Consider the following 21,802-nt stretch of genomic DNA (forward strand, 5'->3'; position numbering starts at 1 on the left):
AAACCGCGGCTATGACCCGCTTCACCTCGTCTGACCCCGACCGTTGTGTTCACACAGAGAGAGGTAACACTGCACTGCCCCTCTTGATACCCGGTGGCAATGCAGGTGACCGAAACAGTGCGTGGTTAGCACCTCTGCACATGCATTGAACGTAACGTAACGTAACGTTTTGATTTCGATTTAAAGCTTTCGTGACTGCAAGGATTCATCTTCTTTGGTTCTTTCGGTAAAGTCACCACCACCACGTAGAATGAGAATAAAATAATAAATTGATAAAATAAAATAACACAATAATATTCTCACGACGTTTCGGCCACAACACAAGCGGCCTTCATCAGGTGAAGGGACGAGACTGTCTGGAGGACAGCGCTCTGAGCGTGGCTTTTTCACTCCAGCGCTGTCCTCCAGACAGTCTCGTCCCTTCACCTGATGAAGGCTGCTTGTGTTGTGGCCGAAACGTCGTGAGAATATTATTGTGTTTTATTAATTTATTATTTCATTCTCATTCTACGTGGTGGTGACTTTACCGAAAGAACCAAAGAAGGTGATTCCTTGCAGTCACGAAAGCCTTAAGTCGAAATTGACTTCGTTGTCGAAAGAGGAGGATGGCGACGATCAAGTTACAGTGTCGTAACTCGTGGTAACGCTGACGCTGCTGTGTTTGCCTGCCGCGCGAAATTAAATTAAAAAAAACAGACTTGATTCGAGGCTTTCGTGACTGCGGGAATTGCTCTTTGTTTTTTTTCAGTAAAGTCACGTGTCAATAGGAAATGATCAAATAACGTAATAGCGCACGACGTTTCGGTTGCAACACAAGCACTCTCCGCTCCGTGCATACCTCATGCTAATTTGTCCCGTCGTCTCTTGGCCTTACCTTCTCTGCCGATGTAAGGCGACTTCGCTCTGTGCTGGTTCGCTCTGCTTGGATGTCTCTCTCTGTGTGTGTGCGCGGTCTGTATTTAAAAAAAAATTCCGTACTTAACTTGCAATTTAGCAATCTTTTGAAATAGCGTGATCAACCGGACCATGCGTTAATTGTGTTTTGACCGACTGTCTTCGTTGCTCTACATGGTTTCCAAAACTTTGCTAAGCCCTGTTTGTTTGGTCTGATTCTCTCTCTCTGTCCCCCTGTTGCATCTGTGTTAGTTCCCCCCTATGCTTGGGTGTCTGTGTATACACCTGGGGTTATGTGTTTCCCCCCTCTCTCGTAAATTTAGCTCCTCTGCGCCTGATGGTGGCTGCTTGTGTTGCCACCGAAACGTCGCACGCTATTATGGCATTTTTATTATTTATTTATTTGTACGTGACTTAACCGAAATTTTTTTTTTTTTACAATTTTATCGCTATCGCCGCCGTGAAATCGTGAGATCGAAAATATCATCGTAAGTCGGGGACTACCTGTACCTGCACCTTGTTTAAAAGCTCAGTTGGGGGCAGCCCCGTGGCCTCCGTTTGAAATTGTAATCACCGAGAGCCTTCTTGCACGACTATCAGGCGCTCTGCCTAGCGTTGACCTGTCCATGCACAGTCGTGCCCCAGTAAATCGCCCCGTAAATCGGGTCATTTATTACGCGGTAAGGGTGAAAGGTTGGGTAGAGGTGGGCACGTTGCTCTTGGCCTTTCACCTTGCCGAGGCCTAGACGGGGGCCACTAGCGGGTGGTGGTGGTGGTGGTGGTTGTGGCGGTGGTGGTGGTGGCGGTGGAGGCGGTGGAGGCGGTGGTGGCGGTGGTGGTTGTGGAGGTGGTGGTGGTGGTGGTGGTTGTGGAGGTGGTGGTGGTAGTGGTGGTGGTTGTGGAGGTGGTGGTGGTGGTGGAGGTGGTGGTGGTTGTGGAGGTGGTGGTGGTAGTGGTGGTGGTTGTGGAGGTGGTGGTGGTGGAGGTGGTGGTGGTTGTGGTGGTGGTGGTGGTGGTGGCGGTGGTGGTTGTGGAGGTGGTGGTGGTAGTGGTGGTGGTTGTGGAGGTGGTGGTGGTGGTGGTGGTGGAGGTGGTGGTGGTTGTGGAGGCGGTGGTGGCGGTGGCGGCGGAGGCGGTGGAGGCGGTGGAGGCGGTGGAGGCGGTGGAGGCGGTGGTGGCGGAGGTGGCGGTGGTGGCGGCGGTGGAGGTGGAGGCGGTGGAGGCGGTGGAGGCGGTGGTGGTGGTGGTGGTGGTGGTGGTGGCGGTGGTGGTGGTGGTGCTGGTGGTGGTGGTGGAGGTGGTGGTGGTGGTGGTGAACTTTCTGCGTTTGCAGGGGGGTCAGGATCAGCCACCCGGGCCTGGGAGAAGGTCGCGTTGATCGTCGGCCTTGCGTCGGCCGGCGTGGCTCTCGTCCTCGCCGTCACCGCTGTGGTCATAGCCCTCTGCTGCTCCAGGTGGGTGGCGTGGGTGAGTGGGTGGGTGAGTGGGTGGGTGGGTGAGTGGGTGGGTGGGTGGGTGTGTGGGTGAGTGGGTGAGTGAGTGGGTGGGTGAGTGGGTGGGTGAGTGAGTGGGTGGGTGAGTGGGTGGGTGAGTGGGTGGGTGGGTGGGTGAGTGGGTGAGTGAGTGGGTGGGCGAGTGGGTGGATGAGTGGGTGGGTGAGTGGGTGAGTGGGTGAGTGGGTGGGTGGGTTAGTAAGTGGGTGGGTGAGTGGGTGGCGTGGGTGAGTGGGTGGCGTGGGTGGGTGGGTGGGTGGGTAAGTGGGTAAATGGGTGGGTGAATGGGTGGGTGGGTGAATGGGTGGGTGGGTGAGTGGGTGGGTGAGTGGGTGAGTGAGTAAGTGGGTGAATGTGTGAGTGGGTGGGTGGGTGGGTGGGTGAGTGGGTGGGTGGGTGGGTGAGTGGGTGGGTGAGTGGGTGAGTGGGTGGGTGGGTGGGTGAGTGGGTGGGTGAGTGGGTGAGTGGGTGAGTAAGTGGGTGAATGTGTGAGTGGGTGGGTGAGTGGGTGGGTGAGTGAGTAAGTGGGTGAATGTGTGAGTGGGTGGGTGAGTGGGTGGGTGAGTGAGTAAGTGGGTGAATGTGTCAGTGGGTGGGTGAGTGGGTGGGTGAGTGGGTGGGTGAGTGGCTCGCCTGGCACGCAGGAGCTCGTGGGTTCGATCCCGGACCCTGACGACACACCGCCCCCCTCCACCACCCCCCCCCCCCCCATCACGCTCACCCCCCAATGCGGCCTCCGGGAAGTCTACGTGAGGCGGGGGGTGGAGGCGGGCGGCGGAAGGTGACTCCCTGTGCCCGTTGTTCGTGTGCCTCAGGCGGAGAAACGTCCAGAAGCAGCAAGTGTACGAGATGAGTGACCAGGTGGCCCACTACAAGTCTCGCTACGGTACGTCAACGGGCGCGCTACGCCCCACTCTCAAACTCGATCCACGTAAGAGGAGGTCGTGGGTTCTATCCCAACCTTGATGAGATGTTAACTACCTCGCCTGGTACGCAGGAGGTCGTGGGTACGATCCCGACCCTGACGAGATGTTAACTACCTCGCCTGGTACGCAGGAGGTCGTGGGTACGATCCCGACCCTGATCAGATGTTAACTACCTCGCCTGGTATACAGGAGGTCGTAGGTTCGGTACCAACCCTGATGCGATGTTAACTACCTCGCCTGGGTCGCAGGAGGTCGTGGGTTCGATCCCGACCCTGATGAGATGTTAACTACCCAGCCTGGTACGCAGGAGGTCGGGGGTACGATCCCGACCCTGATGAGATGTTAACTACCTCGCCCGGTACGCAGGAGGACGTGGGTTCGATCCCGACCCTGACTACCGTGTAACCTACTGAATGTAAAACCTGACTACCGTGTCACCTACTGACTGTGTAACCTGACTACCGTGTCACCTACTGAATGTAAAACCTGACTACCGTGTCACCTACTGACTGTGTAACCTGTCTACCGTGTCACCTACTGACTGTATAACCTGACTACCGTGTCACCTACTGAATGTAAAACCTGACTACCGTGTCACCTACTGACTGTGTAACCTGTCTACCGTGTCACCTACTGACTGTGTAACCTGACTACCGTGTCACCTACTGACTGTGTGACCTGACTACCGTGTCACCTACTGACTGTGTAACCTGACTACCGTGTCACCTACTGACTGTGTAACCTGTCTACCGTGTCACCTACTGACTGTGTAACCTGACTACCGTGTCACCTACTGACTGTGTAACCTGTCTACCGTGTCACCTACTGACTGTGTAACCTGTCTACCGTGTCACCTACTGACTGTGTAACCTGTCTACCGTGTCACCTACTGACTGTGTAACCTGACTACCGTGTCACCTACTGACTGTGTAACCTGACTACCGTGTCACCTACTGACTGTGTAACCTGACTACCGTGTCACCTACTGACTGTGTAACCTGACTACCGTGTCACCTACTGACTGTGTAACCTGACTACCGTGTCACCTACTGACTGTGTAACCTGACTACCGTGTCACCTACTGAATGTAAAACCTGACTACTGTGTCACCTACTGACTGTGTAACCTGACTACCGTGTCACCTACTGACTGTGTGACCTGACTACCGTGTCACCTACTGACTGTATAACCTGACCACCGTGTCACCTACTGACTGTGTAATCTGACTACCGTGTCACCTACTGACTGTGTAATCTAACTACCGCGTCACCTACTGACTGTATAACCTGACTACCGTGTCACCTACTGACTGTGTAACCTGACTACCGTGTCACCTACTGACTGTGTGACCTGACTACCGTGTCACCTACTGACTGTGTAACCTGACCACCATGTCACCTACTGACTGTATAACCTGACTACCGTGTCAACTACTGACTGTTTAACCTGACTACCGTGTCACCTACTGACTGTCTAACCTGACTACCGTGTCACCTACTGACTGTGTAACCTGACTACCGTGTCACCTACTGACTGTGTAACCTGACTACCGTGTCACCTACTGACTGTGTGACCTGACTACCGTGTCACCTACTGACTGTGTAACCTGACTACCGTGTCACCTACTGCCTCTACAACCTGACTAGCGTGTCACCTACTGCCTCTACAACCTGACTACCGTGTAACCTACTGACTGTATAACCTTACTACCGTGTCACCTACTGACTGTGTAACCTGACTACCGTGTCACCTACTGACTGTGTAACCTGACCACCGTGTCACCTACTGACTGTGTAACCTGACCACCGTGTCACCTACTGACTGTGTAACCTGACTACCGTGTCACCTACTGACTGTTTAACCTGACTACCGTGTCACCTACTGACTGTCTAACCTGACTACCGTGTCACCTACTGACTGTGTAACCTGACTACCGTGTCACCTACTGACTGTGTAACCTACCTACCGTGTCACCTACTGACTGTGTAACCTGACTACCGTGTCACCTACTGACTGTGTAACCTGACTACCGTGTCACCTACTGACTGTGTAACCTGACTACCGTGTCACCTACTGACTGTGTAACCTGATCAACGTGTCACCTACTGGCTGTGTAACCTGACTACCGTGTCACCTACTGACTGTGTAACCTGACTACCGTGTCACCTACTGACTGTCTAACCTGACTACCGTGTCACCTACTGACTGTGTAACCTGACTACTGTGTCACCTACTGAATGTGTAACCTGACTACCGTGTCACCTACTGACTGTGTAACCTGACTACCGTGTCACCTACTGACTGTGTAACCTGACTACCGTGTCACCTACTGACTGTATAACCTGACTACCGTGTCACCTACTGACTGTGTAACCTGACTACCGTGTCACCTACTGACTGTATAACCTGACTACCGTGTCACCTACTGACTGTATAACCTGACTACCGTGTCACCTACTGACTGTGTAACCTGACTACCGTGTCACCTACTGACTGTGTAACCTGACTACCGTGTCACCTACTGCCTCTAAAACCTGACTAGCGTGTCACCTACTGCCTCTACAACCTGACTACCGTGTCACCTACTGACTGTATAACCTGACTACCGTGTCACCTACTGACTGTGTAACCTGACTACCGTGTCACCTACTGACTGTGTAACCTGACTACCGTGTCACCTACTGACTGTGTAACCTGATCACCGTGTCACCTACTGGCTGTGTAACCTGACTACCGTGTCACCTACTGACTGTGTAACCTGACTACCGTGTCACCTACTGACTGTCTAACCTGACTACCGTGTCACCTACTGACTGTATAACCTGACTACCGTGTCACCTACTGACTGTGTAACCTGACTACCGTGTCACCTACTGACTGTATAACCTGACTACCGTGTCACCTACTGACTGTTTAACCTGACTACCGTGTCACCTACTGACTGTGTAACCTGACTACCGTGTCACCTACTGACTGTGTAACCTGACTACCGTGTTACCTACTGCCTCTAAAACCTGACTAGCGTGTCACCTACTGCCTCTACAACCTGACTACCGTGTCACCTACTGACTGTATAACCTGACTACCGTGTCACCTACTGACTGTGTAACCTGACTACCATGTCACCTACTGACTGTGTAACCTGACTACCGTGTCACCTACTGACTGTGTAACCTGACTACCGTGTCACCTACTGACTGTATAACCTGACTACCGTGTCACCTACTGACTGTGTAACCTGACTACCGTGTCACCTACTGACTGTATAACCTGACTACCGTGTCACCTACTGACTATATAACCTGACTACCGTGTCACCTACTGACTGTGTAACCTGACTACCGTGTCACCTACTGACTGTGTAACCTGACTACCGTGTCACCTACTGCCTCTAAAACCTGACTAGCGTGTCACCTACTGCCTCTACAACCTGACTACCGTGTCACCTACTGACTATAACCTGACTACCGTGTCACCTACTGACTGTGTAACCTAACTACCGTGTCACCTACTGACTGTGTAACCTGACTACCGTGTCACCTACTGACTGTGTGACCTGACTACCGTGTCACCTACTGACTGTGTAACCTGACTACCGTGTCACCTACTGCCTCTACAACCTGACTAGCGTGTCACCTACTGCCTCTACAACCTGACTACCGTGTAACCTACTGACTGTATAACCTTACTACCGTGTCACCTACTGACTGTGTAACCTGACTACCGTGTCACCTACTGACTGTGTAACCTGACCACCGTGTCACCTACTGACTGTGTAACCTGACCACCGTGTCACCTACTGACTGTGTAACCTGACTACCGTGTCACCTACTGACTGTTTAACCTGACTACCGTGTCACCTACTGACTGTCTAACCTGACTACCGTGTCACCTACTGACTGTGTAACCTGACCACCGTGTCACCTACTGACTGTGTGATCTGACTACCGTGTCACCTACTGACTGTGTAACCTGACTACCGTGTCACCTACTGACCGTGTAACCTGACTACCGTGTCACCTACTGACTGTATAACCTGACTACCATGTCACCTACTGACTGTCTAACCTGACTACCGTGTCACCTACTGACTGTGTAACCTGACCACCGTGTCACCTACTGACCGTGTAACCTGACCACCGTGTCACCTACTGACTGTGTAACCTGACTACCGTGTCACCTACTGACTGTGTAACCTGACTACCGTGTCACCTACTGACTGTGTAACCTGACTACCGTGTCACCTACTGACTGTATAACCTGACTACCGTGTCACCTACTGACTGTGTAACCTGATCACCGTGTCACCTACTGGCTGTGTAACCTGACTACCGTGTCACCTACTGACTGTGTAACCTGACTACCGTGTCACCTACTGACTGTCTAACCTGACTACCGTGTCACCTACTGACTGTGTAACCTGACTACTGTGTCACCTACTGACTGTGTAACCTGACTACCGTGTCACCTACTGACTGTGTAACCTGACTACCGTGTCACCTACTGACTGTGTAACCTGACTACCGTGTCACCTACTGACTGTATAACCTGACTACCGTGTCACCTACTGACTGTGTAACCTGACTACCGTGTCACCTACTGACTGTATAACCTGACTACCGTGTCACCTACTGACTGTATAACCTGACTACCGTGTCACCTACTGACTGTGTAACCTGACTACCGTGTCACCTACTGACTGTGTAACCTGACTACCGTGTCACCTACTGCCTCTAAAACCTGACTAGCGTGTCACCTACTGCCTCTACAACCTGACTACCGTGTCACCTACTGACTGTATAACCTGACTACCGTGTCACCTACTGACTGTGTAACCTGACTACCGTGTCACCTACTGACTGTGTAACCTGACTACCGTGTCACCTACTGACTGTGTGACCTGACTACCGTGTCACCTACTGACTGTGTAACCTGACTACCGTGTCACCTACTGCCTCTACAACCTGACTAGCGTGTCACCTACTGCCTCTACAACCTGACTACCGTGTAACCTACTGACTGTATAACCTTACTACCGTGTCACCTACTGACTGTGTAACCTGACTACCGTGTCACCTACTGACTGTGTAACCTGACCACCGTGTCACCTACTGACTGTGTAACCTGACCACCGTGTCACCTACTGACTGTGTAACCTGACTACCGTGTCACCTACTGACTGTTTAACCTGACTACCGTGTCACCTACTGACTGTCTAACCTGACTACCGTGTCACCTACTGACTGTGTAACCTGACCACCGTGTCACCTACTGACTGTGTGATCTGACTACCGTGTCACCTACTGACTGTGTAACCTGACTACCGTGTCACCTACTGACCGTGTAACCTGACTACCGTGTCACCTACTGACTGTATAACCTGACTACCATGTCACCTACTGACTGTCTAACCTGACTACCGTGTCACCTACTGACTGTGTAACCTGACTACCGTGTCACCTACTGACTGTGTAACCTGACTACCGTGTCACCTACTGACTGTGTAACCTGACCACCGTGTCACCTACTGACCGTGTAACCTGACCACCGTGTCACCTACTGACTGTATAACCTGACTTCCGTGTCACCTACTGACTGTGTAACCTGACCACCGTGTCACCTACTGACCGTGTAACCTGACCACCGTGTCACCTACTGACTGCGTAACCTGACTACCGTGTCACCTACTGACTGTGTAACCTGACTACCGTGTCACCTACTGACTGTGTAACCTGACTACCGTGTCACCTACTGACTGTATAACCTGACTTCCGTGTCACCTACTGACTGTGTAATCTAACTACTGTGTCACCTACTGACTGTATAACCTGACTACCGTGTCACCTACTGACTGTGTAACCTGACTACCGTGTCACCTACTGACTGTGTAACCTGACTACCGTGTCACCTACTAACTGTCTAACCTGACTACCGTGTCACCTACTGACTGTCTAACCTGACTACCGTGTCACCTACTGACTGTGTAACCTGACTACCGTGTCACCTACTGACTGTGTAACCTGACTACCGTGTCACCTACTGACTGTGTAACCTGACTACCGTGTCACCTACTGACTGTGTAACCTGATCACCGTGTCACCTACTGGCTGTGTAACCTGACTACCGTGTCACCTACTGACTGTGCAACCTGACTACCGTGTCACCTACTGACTGTCTAACCTGACTACCGTGTCACCTACTGACTGTGTAACCTGACTACCGTGTCACCTACTGACTGTGTAACCTGACTACCGTGTCACCTACTGACTGTGTAACCTGACTACCGTGTCACCTACTGACTGTGTAACCTGACTACCGTGTCACCTACTGACTGTATAACCTGACTAGCGTGTCACCTACTGCCTCTACAACCTGACTACCGTGTCACCTACTGACTGTATAACCTGACTACCGTGTCACCTACTGACTGTGTAACCTGACTACCGTGTCACCTACTGACTGTGTAACCTGACTACTGTGTCACCTACTGACTGTGTGACCTGACTACCGTGTCACCTACTGACTGTGTAACCTGACTACCGTGTCACCTACTGCCTCTACAACCTGACTAGCGTGTCACCTACTGCCTCTACAACCTGACTACCGTGTAACCTACTGACTGTATAACCTTACTACCGTGTCACCTACTGACTGTGTAACCTGACTACCGTGTCACCTACTGACTGTGTAACCTGACCACCGTGTCACCTACTGACTGTGTAACCTGACCACCGTGTCACCTACTGACTGTGTAACCTGACTACCGTGTCACCTACTGACTGTTTAACCTGACTACCGTGTCACCTACTGACTGTCTAACCTGACTACCGTGTCACCTACTGACTGTGTAACCTGACCACCGTGTCACCTACTGACTGTGTGATCTGACTACCGTGTCACCTACTGACTGTGTAACCTGACTACCGTGTCACCTACTGACCGTGTAACCTGACTACCGTGTCACCTACTGACTGTATAACCTGACTACCATGTCACCTACTGACTGTCTAACCTGACTACCGTGTCACCTACTGACTGTGTAACCTGACCACCGTGTCACCTACTGACCGTGTAACCTGACCACCGTGTCACCTACTGACTGTGTAACCTGACTACCGTGTCACCTACTGACTGTGTAACCTGACTACCGTGTCACCTACTGACTGTGTAACCTGACTACCGTGTCACCTACTGACTGTATAACCTGACTACCGTGTCACCTACTGACTGTGTAACCTGATCACCGTGTCACCTACTGGCTGTGTAACCTGACTACCGTGTCACCTACTGACTGTGTAACCTGACTACCGTGTCACCTACTGACTGTCTAACCTGACTACCGTGTCACCTACTGACTGTGTAACCTGACTACTGTGTCACCTACTGACTGTGTAACCTGACTACCGTGTCACCTACTGACTGTGTAACCTGACTACCGTGTCACCTACTGACTGTGTAACCTGACTACCGTGTCACCTACTGACTGTATAACCTGACTACCGTGTCACCTACTGACTGTGTAACCTGACTACCGTGTCACCTACTGACTGTATAACCTGACTACCGTGTCACCTACTGACTGTATAACCTGACTACCGTGTCACCTACTGACTGTGTAACCTGACTACCGTGTCACCTACTGACTGTGTAACCTGACTACCGTGTCACCTACTGCCTCTAAAACCTGACTAGCGTGTCACCTACTGCCTCTACAACCTGACTACCGTGTCACCTACTGACTGTATAACCTGACTACCGTGTCACCTACTGACTGTGTAACCTGACTACCGTGTCACCTACTGACTGTGTAACCTGACTACCGTGTCACCTACTGACTGTGTGACCTGACTACCGTGTCACCTACTGACTGTGTAACCTGACTACCGTGTCACCTACTGCCTCTACAACCTGACTAGCGTGTCACCTACTGCCTCTACAACCTGACTACCGTGTAACCTACTGACTGTATAACCTTACTACCGTGTCACCTACTGACTGTGTAACCTGACTACCGTGTCACCTACTGACTGTGTAACCTGACCACCGTGTCACCTACTGACTGTGTAACCTGACCACCGTGTCACCTACTGACTGTGTAACCTGACTACCGTGTCACCTACTGACTGTTTAACCTGACTACCGTGTCACCTACTGACTGTCTAACCTGACTACCGTGTCACCTACTGACTGTGTAACCTGACCACCGTGTCACCTACTGACTGTGTGATCTGACTACCGTGTCACCTACTGACTGTGTAACCTGACTACCGTGTCACCTACTGACCGTGTAACCTGACTACCGTGTCACCTACTGACTGTATAACCTGACTACCATGTCACCTACTGACTGTCTAACCTGACTACCGTGTCACCTACTGACTGTGTAACCTGACTACCGTGTCACCTACTGACTGTGTAACCTGACTACCGTGTCACCTACTGACTGTGTAACCTGACCACCGTGTCACCTACTGACCGTGTAACCTGACCACCGTGTCACCTACTGACTGTATAACCTGACTTCCGTGTCACCTACTGACTGTGTAACCTGACCACCGTGTCACCTACTGACCGTGTAACCTGACCACCGTGTCACCTACTGACTGCGTAACCTGACTACCGTGTCACCTACTGACTGTGTAACCTGACTACCGTGTCACCTACTGACTGTGTAACCTGACTACCGTGTCACCTACTGACTGTATAACCTGACTTCCGTGTCACCTACTGACTGTGTAATCTAACTACTGTGTCACCTACTGACTGTATAACCTGACTACCGTGTCACCTACTGACTGTGTAACCTGACTACCGTGTCACCTACTGACTGTGTAACCTGACTACCGTGTCACCTACTGACTGTCTAACCTGACTACCGTGTCACCTACTGACTGTCTAACCTGACTACCGTGTCACCTACTGACTGTGTAACCTGACTACCGTGTCACCTACTGACTGTGTAACCTGACTACCGTGTCACCTACTGACTGTGTAACCTGACTACCGTGTCACCTACTGACTGTGTAACCTGATCACCGTGTCACCTACTGGCTGTGTAACCTGACTACCGTGTCACCTACTGACTGTGCAACCTGACTACCGTGTCACCTACTGACTGTCTAACCTGACTACCGTGTCACCTACTGACTGTGTAACCTGACTACCGTGTCACCTACTGACTGTGTAACCTGACTACCGTGTCACCTACTGACTGTGTAACCTGACTACCGTGTCACCTACTGACTGTGTAACCTGACTACCGTGTCACCTACTGACTGTATAACCTGACTACCGTGTCACCTACTGACTGTGTAACCTGACTACCGTGTCACCTACTGACTGTATAACCTGACTACCGTGTCACCTACTGACTGTATAACCTGACTACCGTGTCACCTACTGACTGTGTAACCTGACTACCGTGTCACCTACTGACTGTGTAACCAGACTACCGTGTCACCTACTGCCTCTAAAACCTGACTAGCGTGTCACCTACTGCCTCTACAACCTGACTACCGTGTCACCTACTGACTGTATAACCTGACTACCGTGTCACCTACTGACTGTGTAACCTGACTACCGTGTCACCTACTGACTGTGTAACCTGACTACCGTGTCACCTACTGACTGTGTGACCTGACTACCGTGTCACCTACTGACTGTGTAACCTGACTACCGTGTCACCTACTGCCTCTACAACCTGACTAGCGTGTCACCTACTGCCTCTACAACCTGACTACCGTGTAACCTACTGACTGTATAACCTTACTACCGTGTCACCTACTGACTGTGTAACCTGACTACCGTGTCACCTACTGACTGTGTAACCTGACTACCGTGTCACCTACTGACTGTGTAACCTGACTACCGTGTCACCTACTGACTGTGTAACCTGACCACCGTGTCACCTACTGACTGTCTAACCTGACTACCGTGTCATCTACTGACTGTATAACCTGACTACCGTGTCACCTACTGACTGTGTAACCTGACTACCGTGTCACCTACTGACTGTGTAACCTGACTACCGTGTCACCTACTGACTGTCTAACCTGACTACCGTGTCACCTACTGACTGTGTAACCTGACTACCGTGTCACCTACTGACTGTGTAACCTGACTACCGTGTCACCTACTGACTGTGTAACCTGACTACCGTGTCACCTACTGACTGTCTAACCTGACTACCGTGTCACCTACTGACTGTGTAACCTGACTACGGTGTCACCTACTGACTGTGTAACCTGACTACCGTGTCACCTACTGACTGTGTAACCTGACTACCGTGTCACCTACTGACTGTGTAACCTGATCACCGTGTCACCTACTGGCTGTGTAACCTGACTACCGTGTCACCTACTGACTGTGTAACCTGACTACCGTGTCACCTACTGACTGTGTAACCTGACTACCGTGTCACCTACTGACTGTGTAACCTGACTACCGTGTCACCTACTGACTGTGTAACCTGACTACCGTGTCACCTACTGACTGTATAACCTGACTACCGTGTCACCTACTGACTGTGTAACCTGACTACCGTGTCACCTACTGACTGTATAACCTGACTAGCGTGTCACCTACTGACTGTATAACCTGACTACCGTGTCACCTACTGACTGTGTAACCTGACTACCGTGTCACCTACTGACTGTGTAACCTGACTACCGTGTCACCTACTGCCTCTAAAACCTGACTAGCGTGTCACCTACTGCCTCTACAACCTGACTACCGTGTCACCTACTGACTGTATAACCTGACTACCGTGTCACCTACTGACTGTGTAACCTGACTACCGTGTCACCTACTGACTGTGTAACCTGACTACCGTGTCACCTACTGACTGTGTGACCTGACTACCGTGTCACCTACTGACTGTGTAACCTGACTACCGTGTCACCTACTGCCTCTACAACCTGACTAGCGTGTCACCTACTGCCTCTACAACCTGACTACCGTGTAACCTATTGACTGTATAACCTTACTACCGTGTCACCTACTGACTGTGTAACCTGACTACCGTGTCACCTACTGACTGTGTAACCTGACTACCGTGTCACCTACTGACTGTGTAACCTGACTACCGTGTCACCTACTGACTGTGTAACCTGACCACCGTGTCACCTACTGACTGTCTAACCTGACTACCGTGTCACCTACTGACTGTATAACCTGACTACCGTGTCACCTACTGACTGTGTAACCTGACTACCGTGTCACCTACTGACTGTGTACCCTGACAACCGTGTCACCTACTGACTGTGTAACCTGACTACCGTGTCACCTACTGACTGTGTAACCTGACTACCGTGTCACCTACTGACTGTGTGACCTGGCTACCGTGTCACCTACTGACTGTGTAACCTGACTACCGTGTCACCTACTGACTGTGTGACCTGGCTACCGTGTCACCTACTGACTGTATAACCTGACTACCGTGTCACCTACTGACTGTGTAACGTGACTACCGTGTCACCTACTGACTGTATAACCTGACTACCGTGTCACCTACTGACTGTGTAACCTGACTACCGTGTCACCTACTGACTGTATAACCTGACTACCGTGTCACCTACTGACTGTATAACCTGACTACCGTGTCACCTACTGACTGTATAACCTGACTACCGTGTCACCTACTGACTGTGTAACATGACTACCGTGTCACCTACTGACTGTATAACCTGACTACCGTGTCACCTACTGACTGTGTAACCAGTCTACCGTGTCACCTACTGACTGTGTAACCTGACTACCGTGTCACCTACTGACTGTGTAACCAGTCTACCGTGTCACCTACTGACTGTGTAACCTGACTACCGTGTCACCTACTGACTGTGTAACCTGACTTCCGTGTCACCTACTGACTGTGTAACCTGACTACTGTGTCACCTACTGACTGTATAACCTGACTACCGTGTCACCTACTGACTGTGTAACCTGACCACCGTGTCACCTACTGACCGTGTAACCTGACCACCGTGTCACCTACTGACTGTGTAACCTGACTACCGTGTCACCTACTGACTGTGTAACCTGACTACCGTGTCACCTACTGACTGTGTAACCTGACTACCGTGTCACCTACTGACTGTATAACCTGACTACCGTGTCACCTACTGACTGTGTAATCTAACTACCGTGTCACCTACTGACTGTATAACCTGACTACCGTGTCACCTAATGACTGTGTAACCTGACTACCGTGTCACCTACTGACTGTGTAACCTGACTACCGTGTCACCTACTGACTGTCTAACCTGACTACCGTGTCACCTACTGACTGTGTAACCTGACTACCGTGTCACCTACTGACTGTGTAACCTGACTACCGTGTCACCTACTGACTGTGTAACCTGACTACCGTGTCACCTACTGACTGTGTAACCTGATCACCGTGTAACCTACTGGCTGTGTAACCTGACTATCGTGTCACCTACGTACTGTGTAACCTGACTACCGTGTCACCTACTAACTGTCTAACCTGACTACCGTGTCACCTACTGACTGTGTAACCTGACTACCGTGTCACCTACTGACTGTGTAACCTGACTACCGTGTCACCTACTGACTGTGTAACCTGACTACCGTGTCACCTACTGACTGTATAACCTGACTACCGTGTCACCTACTGACTGTATAACCTGACTACCGTGTCACCTACTGACTGTGTAACCTGACTACCGTGTCACCTACTGACTGTGTAACCTGACTACCGTGTCACCTACTGCCTCTAAAACCTGACTAGCGTGTCACCTACTGCCTCTACAACCTGACTACCGTGTCACCTACTGACTGTATAACCTGACTACCGTGTCACCTACTGACTGTGTAACCTGACTACCGTGTCACCTACTGACTGTGTAACCTGACTACCGTGTCACCTACTGACTGTGTGACCTGACTACCGTGTCACCTACTGACTGTGTAACCTGACTACCGTGTCACCTACTGCCTCTACAACCTGACTAGCGTGTCACCTACTGCCTCTACAACCTGACTACCGTGTAACCTACTGACTGTATAACCTTACTACCGTGTCACCTACTGACTGTGTAACCTGACTACCGTGTCACCTACTGACTGTGTAACCTGACTACCGTGTCACCTACTGACTGTGTAACCTGACTACCGTGTCACCTACTGACTGTGTAACCTGACCACCGTGTCACCTACTGACTGTCTAACCTGACTACCGTGTCACCTACTGACTGTATAACCTGACTACCGTGTCACCTACTGACTGTGTAACCTGACTACCGTGTCACCTACTGACTGTGTACCCTGACAACCGTGTCACCTACTGACTGTGTAACCTGACTACCGTGTCACCTACTGACTGTGTAACCTGACTACCGTGTCACCTACTGACTGTGTGACCTGGCTACCGTGTCACCTACTGACTGTGTAACCTGACTACCGTGTCACCTACTGACTGTGTGACCTGGCTACCGTGTCACCTACTGACTGTATAACCTGACTACCGTGTCACCTACTGACTGTGTAACGTGACTACCGTGTCACCTACTGACTGTATAACCTGACTACCGTGTCACCTACTGACTGTGTAACCTGACTACCGTGTCACCTACTGACTGTATAACCTGACTACCGTGTCACCTACTGACTGTATAACCTGACTACCGTGTCACCTACTGACTGTATAACCTGACTACCGTGTCACCTACTGACTGTGTAACATGACTACCGTGTCACCTACTGACTGTATAACCTGACTACCGTGTCACCTACTGACTGTGTAACCAGTCTACCGTGTCACCTACTGACTGTGTAACCTGACTACCGTGTCACCTACTGACTGTGTAACCTGACTACCGTGTCACCTACTGACTGTGTAACCAGTCTACCGTGTCACCTACTGACTGTGTAACCTGACTACCGTGTCACCTACTGACTGTGTAACCAGTCTACCGTGTCACCTACTGACTGTGTAACCTGACTACCGTGTCACCTACTGACTGTGTAACCTGACTTCCGTGTCACCTACTGACTGTGTGACCTGACTACTGTGTCACCTACTGACTGTATAACCTGACTACCGTGTCACCTACTGACTGTGTAACCTGACTACCGTGTCACCTACTGACTGTATAACCTGACTACCGTGTCACCTACTGACTGTGTAACCTGACTACCGTGTCATCTACTGACTGTGTAACCTGAATACCGTGTAACCTAGTGACTATATAACGTGACTACTGTGTCACCTACTGTGTAACCTGACCACCGTGTCACCTACTGACTGTGTAACCTGACCACCGTGTCACCTACTGACTGTGTAACCTGACCACCGTGTCACCTACTGACTGTGTAACCTGACTACCGTGTCACTTACTGACTGTTTAACCTGACTACCGTGTCACCTACTGACTGTGTAACCTGACTACCGTGTCACCTACTGACTGTTTAACCTGACCACCGTGTCACCTACTGACTGTATAACCTGACTACCGTGTCACCTACTGACTGTGTAACCTGACTACCGTGTCACCTACTGACTGTTTAACCTGACTACCGTGTCACCTACTGACTGTGTAACCTGACTACCGTGTCACCTACTGCCTCTACAACCTGACTACCGTGTCACCTACTGACTGTGTAACCTGACTACCGTGTCACCTACTGACTGTGTAACCTGACTACCGTGTCACCTACTGACTGTTTAACCTGACTACCGTGTCACCTACTGACTGTGTAACCTGACTACCGTGTCACCTACTGACTGTATAACCTGACTACCGTATCACCTACTGACTATGTAACCTGACTACCGTGTCACCTACTGACTGTGTAACCTGATTACCGTGTCACCTACTGACTGTGTAACCTGACTACCGTGTCACCTACTGACTGTGTAACCTGACTACCGTGTCACCTACTGACTGTGTAACCTACCTACCGTGTCACCTACTGACTGTGTGACCTGACTACCGTGTCACCTACTGACTGTGTGACCTGACTACCGTGTCACCTACTGACTGTGTAACCTGACTACCGTATGACCTCTTGACCTTCTATGGCGTTCTGACCACATGACCCGACTACCACGTGACTTTATAACCTTTTGACCCAACTACCATTTGACCTTTTGAATGTCTAACCTTATGCCCCGACTACCGTATGACCTTCTGACCTTCTGCCCTAACTACCGCATGATCTTCTGACTGTGCAACCTGCCTACCTATGACCTGCTGACCTTTTGACATTCTGCCCTGACTACTGTATGACATTGTGACCGTATAACCCGACTGCCCTATGACCTTCTGACCCTATGACCTTCTGACCGCCACCCCCCAGCGTCCCGACATGCCAAGGTGTACGTTGATCCCTACACGTATGAGGATCCCAACGAGGCTGTCCAGGAGTTTGCCCGCGACATCGACCCGGACAGCGTCCAGATCGAGCGAGTCATCGGATCCGGTGGGGCACGGGCGATTGTCCACCTCGGGCTCCACCTCCACCATCGCCTCCACCTGCATCACCTCCACCATCATCACCTCCACCATCACCTCCACCATCGCCTCCTCCATCACCGCCTCCAGAACCACCGCCTCCACCACCTCCTCCACCATCACCTCCAAACATCACCTCCACCATCACGACCACCATCCCCACCATCACCTCCACCAACACCTCCACCACCACCTCCACCTTCACGTCCACCATCACCTCCACCATCACCATCACCTCCACCATCGCCTCCTCCATCACCGCCTCCAGAACCACCGCCTCCACCACCTCCTCCACCATCACCTCCACCATCACCTCCACCATCACCTCCACCATCACCTCCACCATCCCCACCATCACCTCCACTATCACCGCCTCCAGAACCACCGCCTTCACCACCTCCTCCACCATCACCTCCAACCATCACCTCCACCATCACGACCACCATCCCCACCATCACCGCCTCCACCACTATCACCTCCACCATCACCTCCACCATCCCCACCATCACCTCCACCAACACCTCCACCAACACCTCCACCATCACGTCCACTATCCCCACCATCACCTCCACCAAAACCTCCACCACCACCTCCACCATCACCACCACCACCTGCAATATCACCTCCACCATCCCCACCATCACCTCCACCATCACCTCCTCCACCACCACTACCTCCACCATCACCCCCACCACCTCCAATATCACCTCCACCATCACCTCCACCATTACCACCTCCAACATCGCCTCCACCATCCCCACCACATCCACCATCACCTCCACCTTTACCTCCACCACCTCCAATATCACCTCCACCACCTAAAATATCACCTCCACCATCAACTCCAACACCATCACCACCTGCACCACCACTTCCACCTTATCCACCTCGTCCACCTCATCCACCCACTCACTCACCCAATAATCCACTCACCCACCCACCAACTCGCTCAGTGACTCATCCCCACTTACCCACCCACTCGTTCACCCACTCACCTATCCAGCCTCTCACTCACTCAGCTACCCACCCACTCAATCACTCGCCTATCCACCCACTTACCCACCAATTCACTCATCCACCCACCAACTCACGCACCCATCCACTCACTCATCTACCCACCCACCCATCCACCTGCCCACCCACTCATCTACTGACCCGTCCACCCACCCACTCGCCCACCCACTCATCTACCCACTCACCCATCCACTCACTCATCCACCCACCCATCAACTCACCCATCCACCCACCAACAAACTCACCTACCCACTCATCTACCCTCTCACCCATCCAATCACTAATCCACCAACCCATCAACCAACTCACCCACCCACTCATCTACCCACTCACTCACCAACTCACTCACCCACTCATCTACCCACTCACTCACCAACTCACCCACCTACTCATCTACCCACTCACTCACCAACTCACTCACCCACTCACGCACCCACCCACCCACCAACTCACCCACCCACCCATCAACTCCCCCACCCACTCACTCACCCACCCAACCACCAACTCACCCACCCACCAACTCCCCCACTCACTCACTCACTCACCCACTCACTCACCCACCAACTCCCCCACCCACCCACCCACTCACTCACTCACTCACCCACCCACCCACCCACCAACTCCCCCACCCACTCACCCACTCACTCACCCACCCACCAACTCACCCACTCACCCACCCACCCACTCACTCACCCACCAACTCCCCCACCCACTCACCCACTCACTCACCCACCCACCAACTCACCCACTCACCCCCCCCACTCACCCACTCACTCACCCACCAACTCCCCCACCCACTCACTCACCCACCCACTCACTCACTCACCCACTCACTCACCCACCCACCCACCAACTCCCCCACTCACTCACTCAACCGCCCACCCACCCACCAACTCACCCACCCACCAACTCCTCCACTCACCCGCCCACCTGCCCACCCACCCACCCGCCCTCCCCCAACTCTTTCTGCACTTTCACTCCCCACCACCACCACCACCCACCACCACCCCAGGCGAGTTTGGCGAGGTCTACCGCGGCACGCTGCTGGCTCCCGGCGTCCGCAGCGGCAGCGTCCTCCTGCTCGCCACGCCGCCACCTGCCTCCTCCTCCTCCTCCTCCTCCTCCTCCTGCGCCCTGCCTCCGCCGGCGTCCTGCCGCCCACTCGCCAGGTCCCCTTCGCCGCCGCAGCCGCAGCAGCCGCAGCCGCAGCCGTCCACAAAGCGGCAGCGGCGGCAGCAGCGGCGGCAGCGGCGGCCGCAGTCGCCGCCGCTGCCGCCGGCGTCGGCGTCGGCGGCCTCCTCCTCCTCCTCCTCCTCCTCCTCGTCCTCGTCGTCTCCTGCAGCGTCGAGCCCCACGCGACAGCGGCGGCAGGCGGAGACAACCTCCACGTTGAGCAGACGCGGCGGCGGTGGAGGCGGTGGAGGAGGCGGTGGCGGAGGAGGTGGAGGCGGTGGCGGAGGAGGTGGAGGAGGCGGCGGCGGAGGCGGCGGAGGCGGTGGAGGCGGTGGAGGCGGCGGCGGAGGCGGCGGAGGCGGTGGCGGAGGCGGTGGCGGAGGCGGCGGAGGCGGCGGCAGCGTCGTGGCCGTGAAGACGCTGAGGGCCGGCCACACCGCCCGGCAGCTGCGCGACTTCCTGTGCGAGGCCAGCCTCATGGGGCAGTTTCGGCACGGGAACGTCGTGCGCATGCTGGGGGTTGTCACGAGGGGCCCCGCGGTGATGATCGTGACGGAGTTCATGGAGAACGGCTCGCTCGATGCGTACCTGCGGGTGGGTGGGGGTGTGGGTGGGGGTGGGGTGGGTGGGTGAGTGGGTGAGTGGGTGGGTGAGTGGGTGGGTGGGTGGGTGAGTGAGTGGGTGGGTGAGTGAGTGGGTGAGTGGGTGAGTGGGTGAGTGGGGTGGGTGAGTGAGTGGGTGAGTGAGTGGGTGGGTGGGTGGGGTGGGTGGGTGAGTGAGTGGGTGAGTGAGTGGGTGGGTGGGTGGGTGGGGTGGGTGAGTGAGTGCG

General features: G+C 52.9%; 1 protein-coding gene across 1 annotated transcript in view; it reads left to right on the plus strand.

Moving 5' to 3' along the window:
• Window positions 1-21,802, plus strand: part of LOC116958316 (ephrin type-B receptor 1-B-like) — an 85,653-nt gene that overhangs the window by 49,376 nt on the left and 14,475 nt on the right. The window contains exons 10-13 of the mRNA XM_076058488.1: window positions 2,228-2,348; window positions 3,203-3,273; window positions 18,632-18,754; window positions 20,813-21,567. Of these exons, the coding sequence (XP_075914603.1) occupies window positions 2,228-2,348; window positions 3,203-3,273; window positions 18,632-18,754; window positions 20,813-21,567 (1,070 nt within the window). The remainder of the gene's footprint in view (window positions 1-2,227; window positions 2,349-3,202; window positions 3,274-18,631; window positions 18,755-20,812; window positions 21,568-21,802) is intronic.

The sequence above is a fragment of the Petromyzon marinus genome (assembly GCF_048934315.1).
Source record: "Petromyzon marinus isolate PM22_M1 ecotype Great Lakes invasive population chromosome 75 unlocalized genomic scaffold, UKy_Petmar_22M1.pri1.0 chr75_unloc.4, whole genome shotgun sequence".
NCBI classification, from domain to species: Eukaryota; Metazoa; Chordata; class Hyperoartia; order Petromyzontiformes; family Petromyzontidae; genus Petromyzon; species Petromyzon marinus.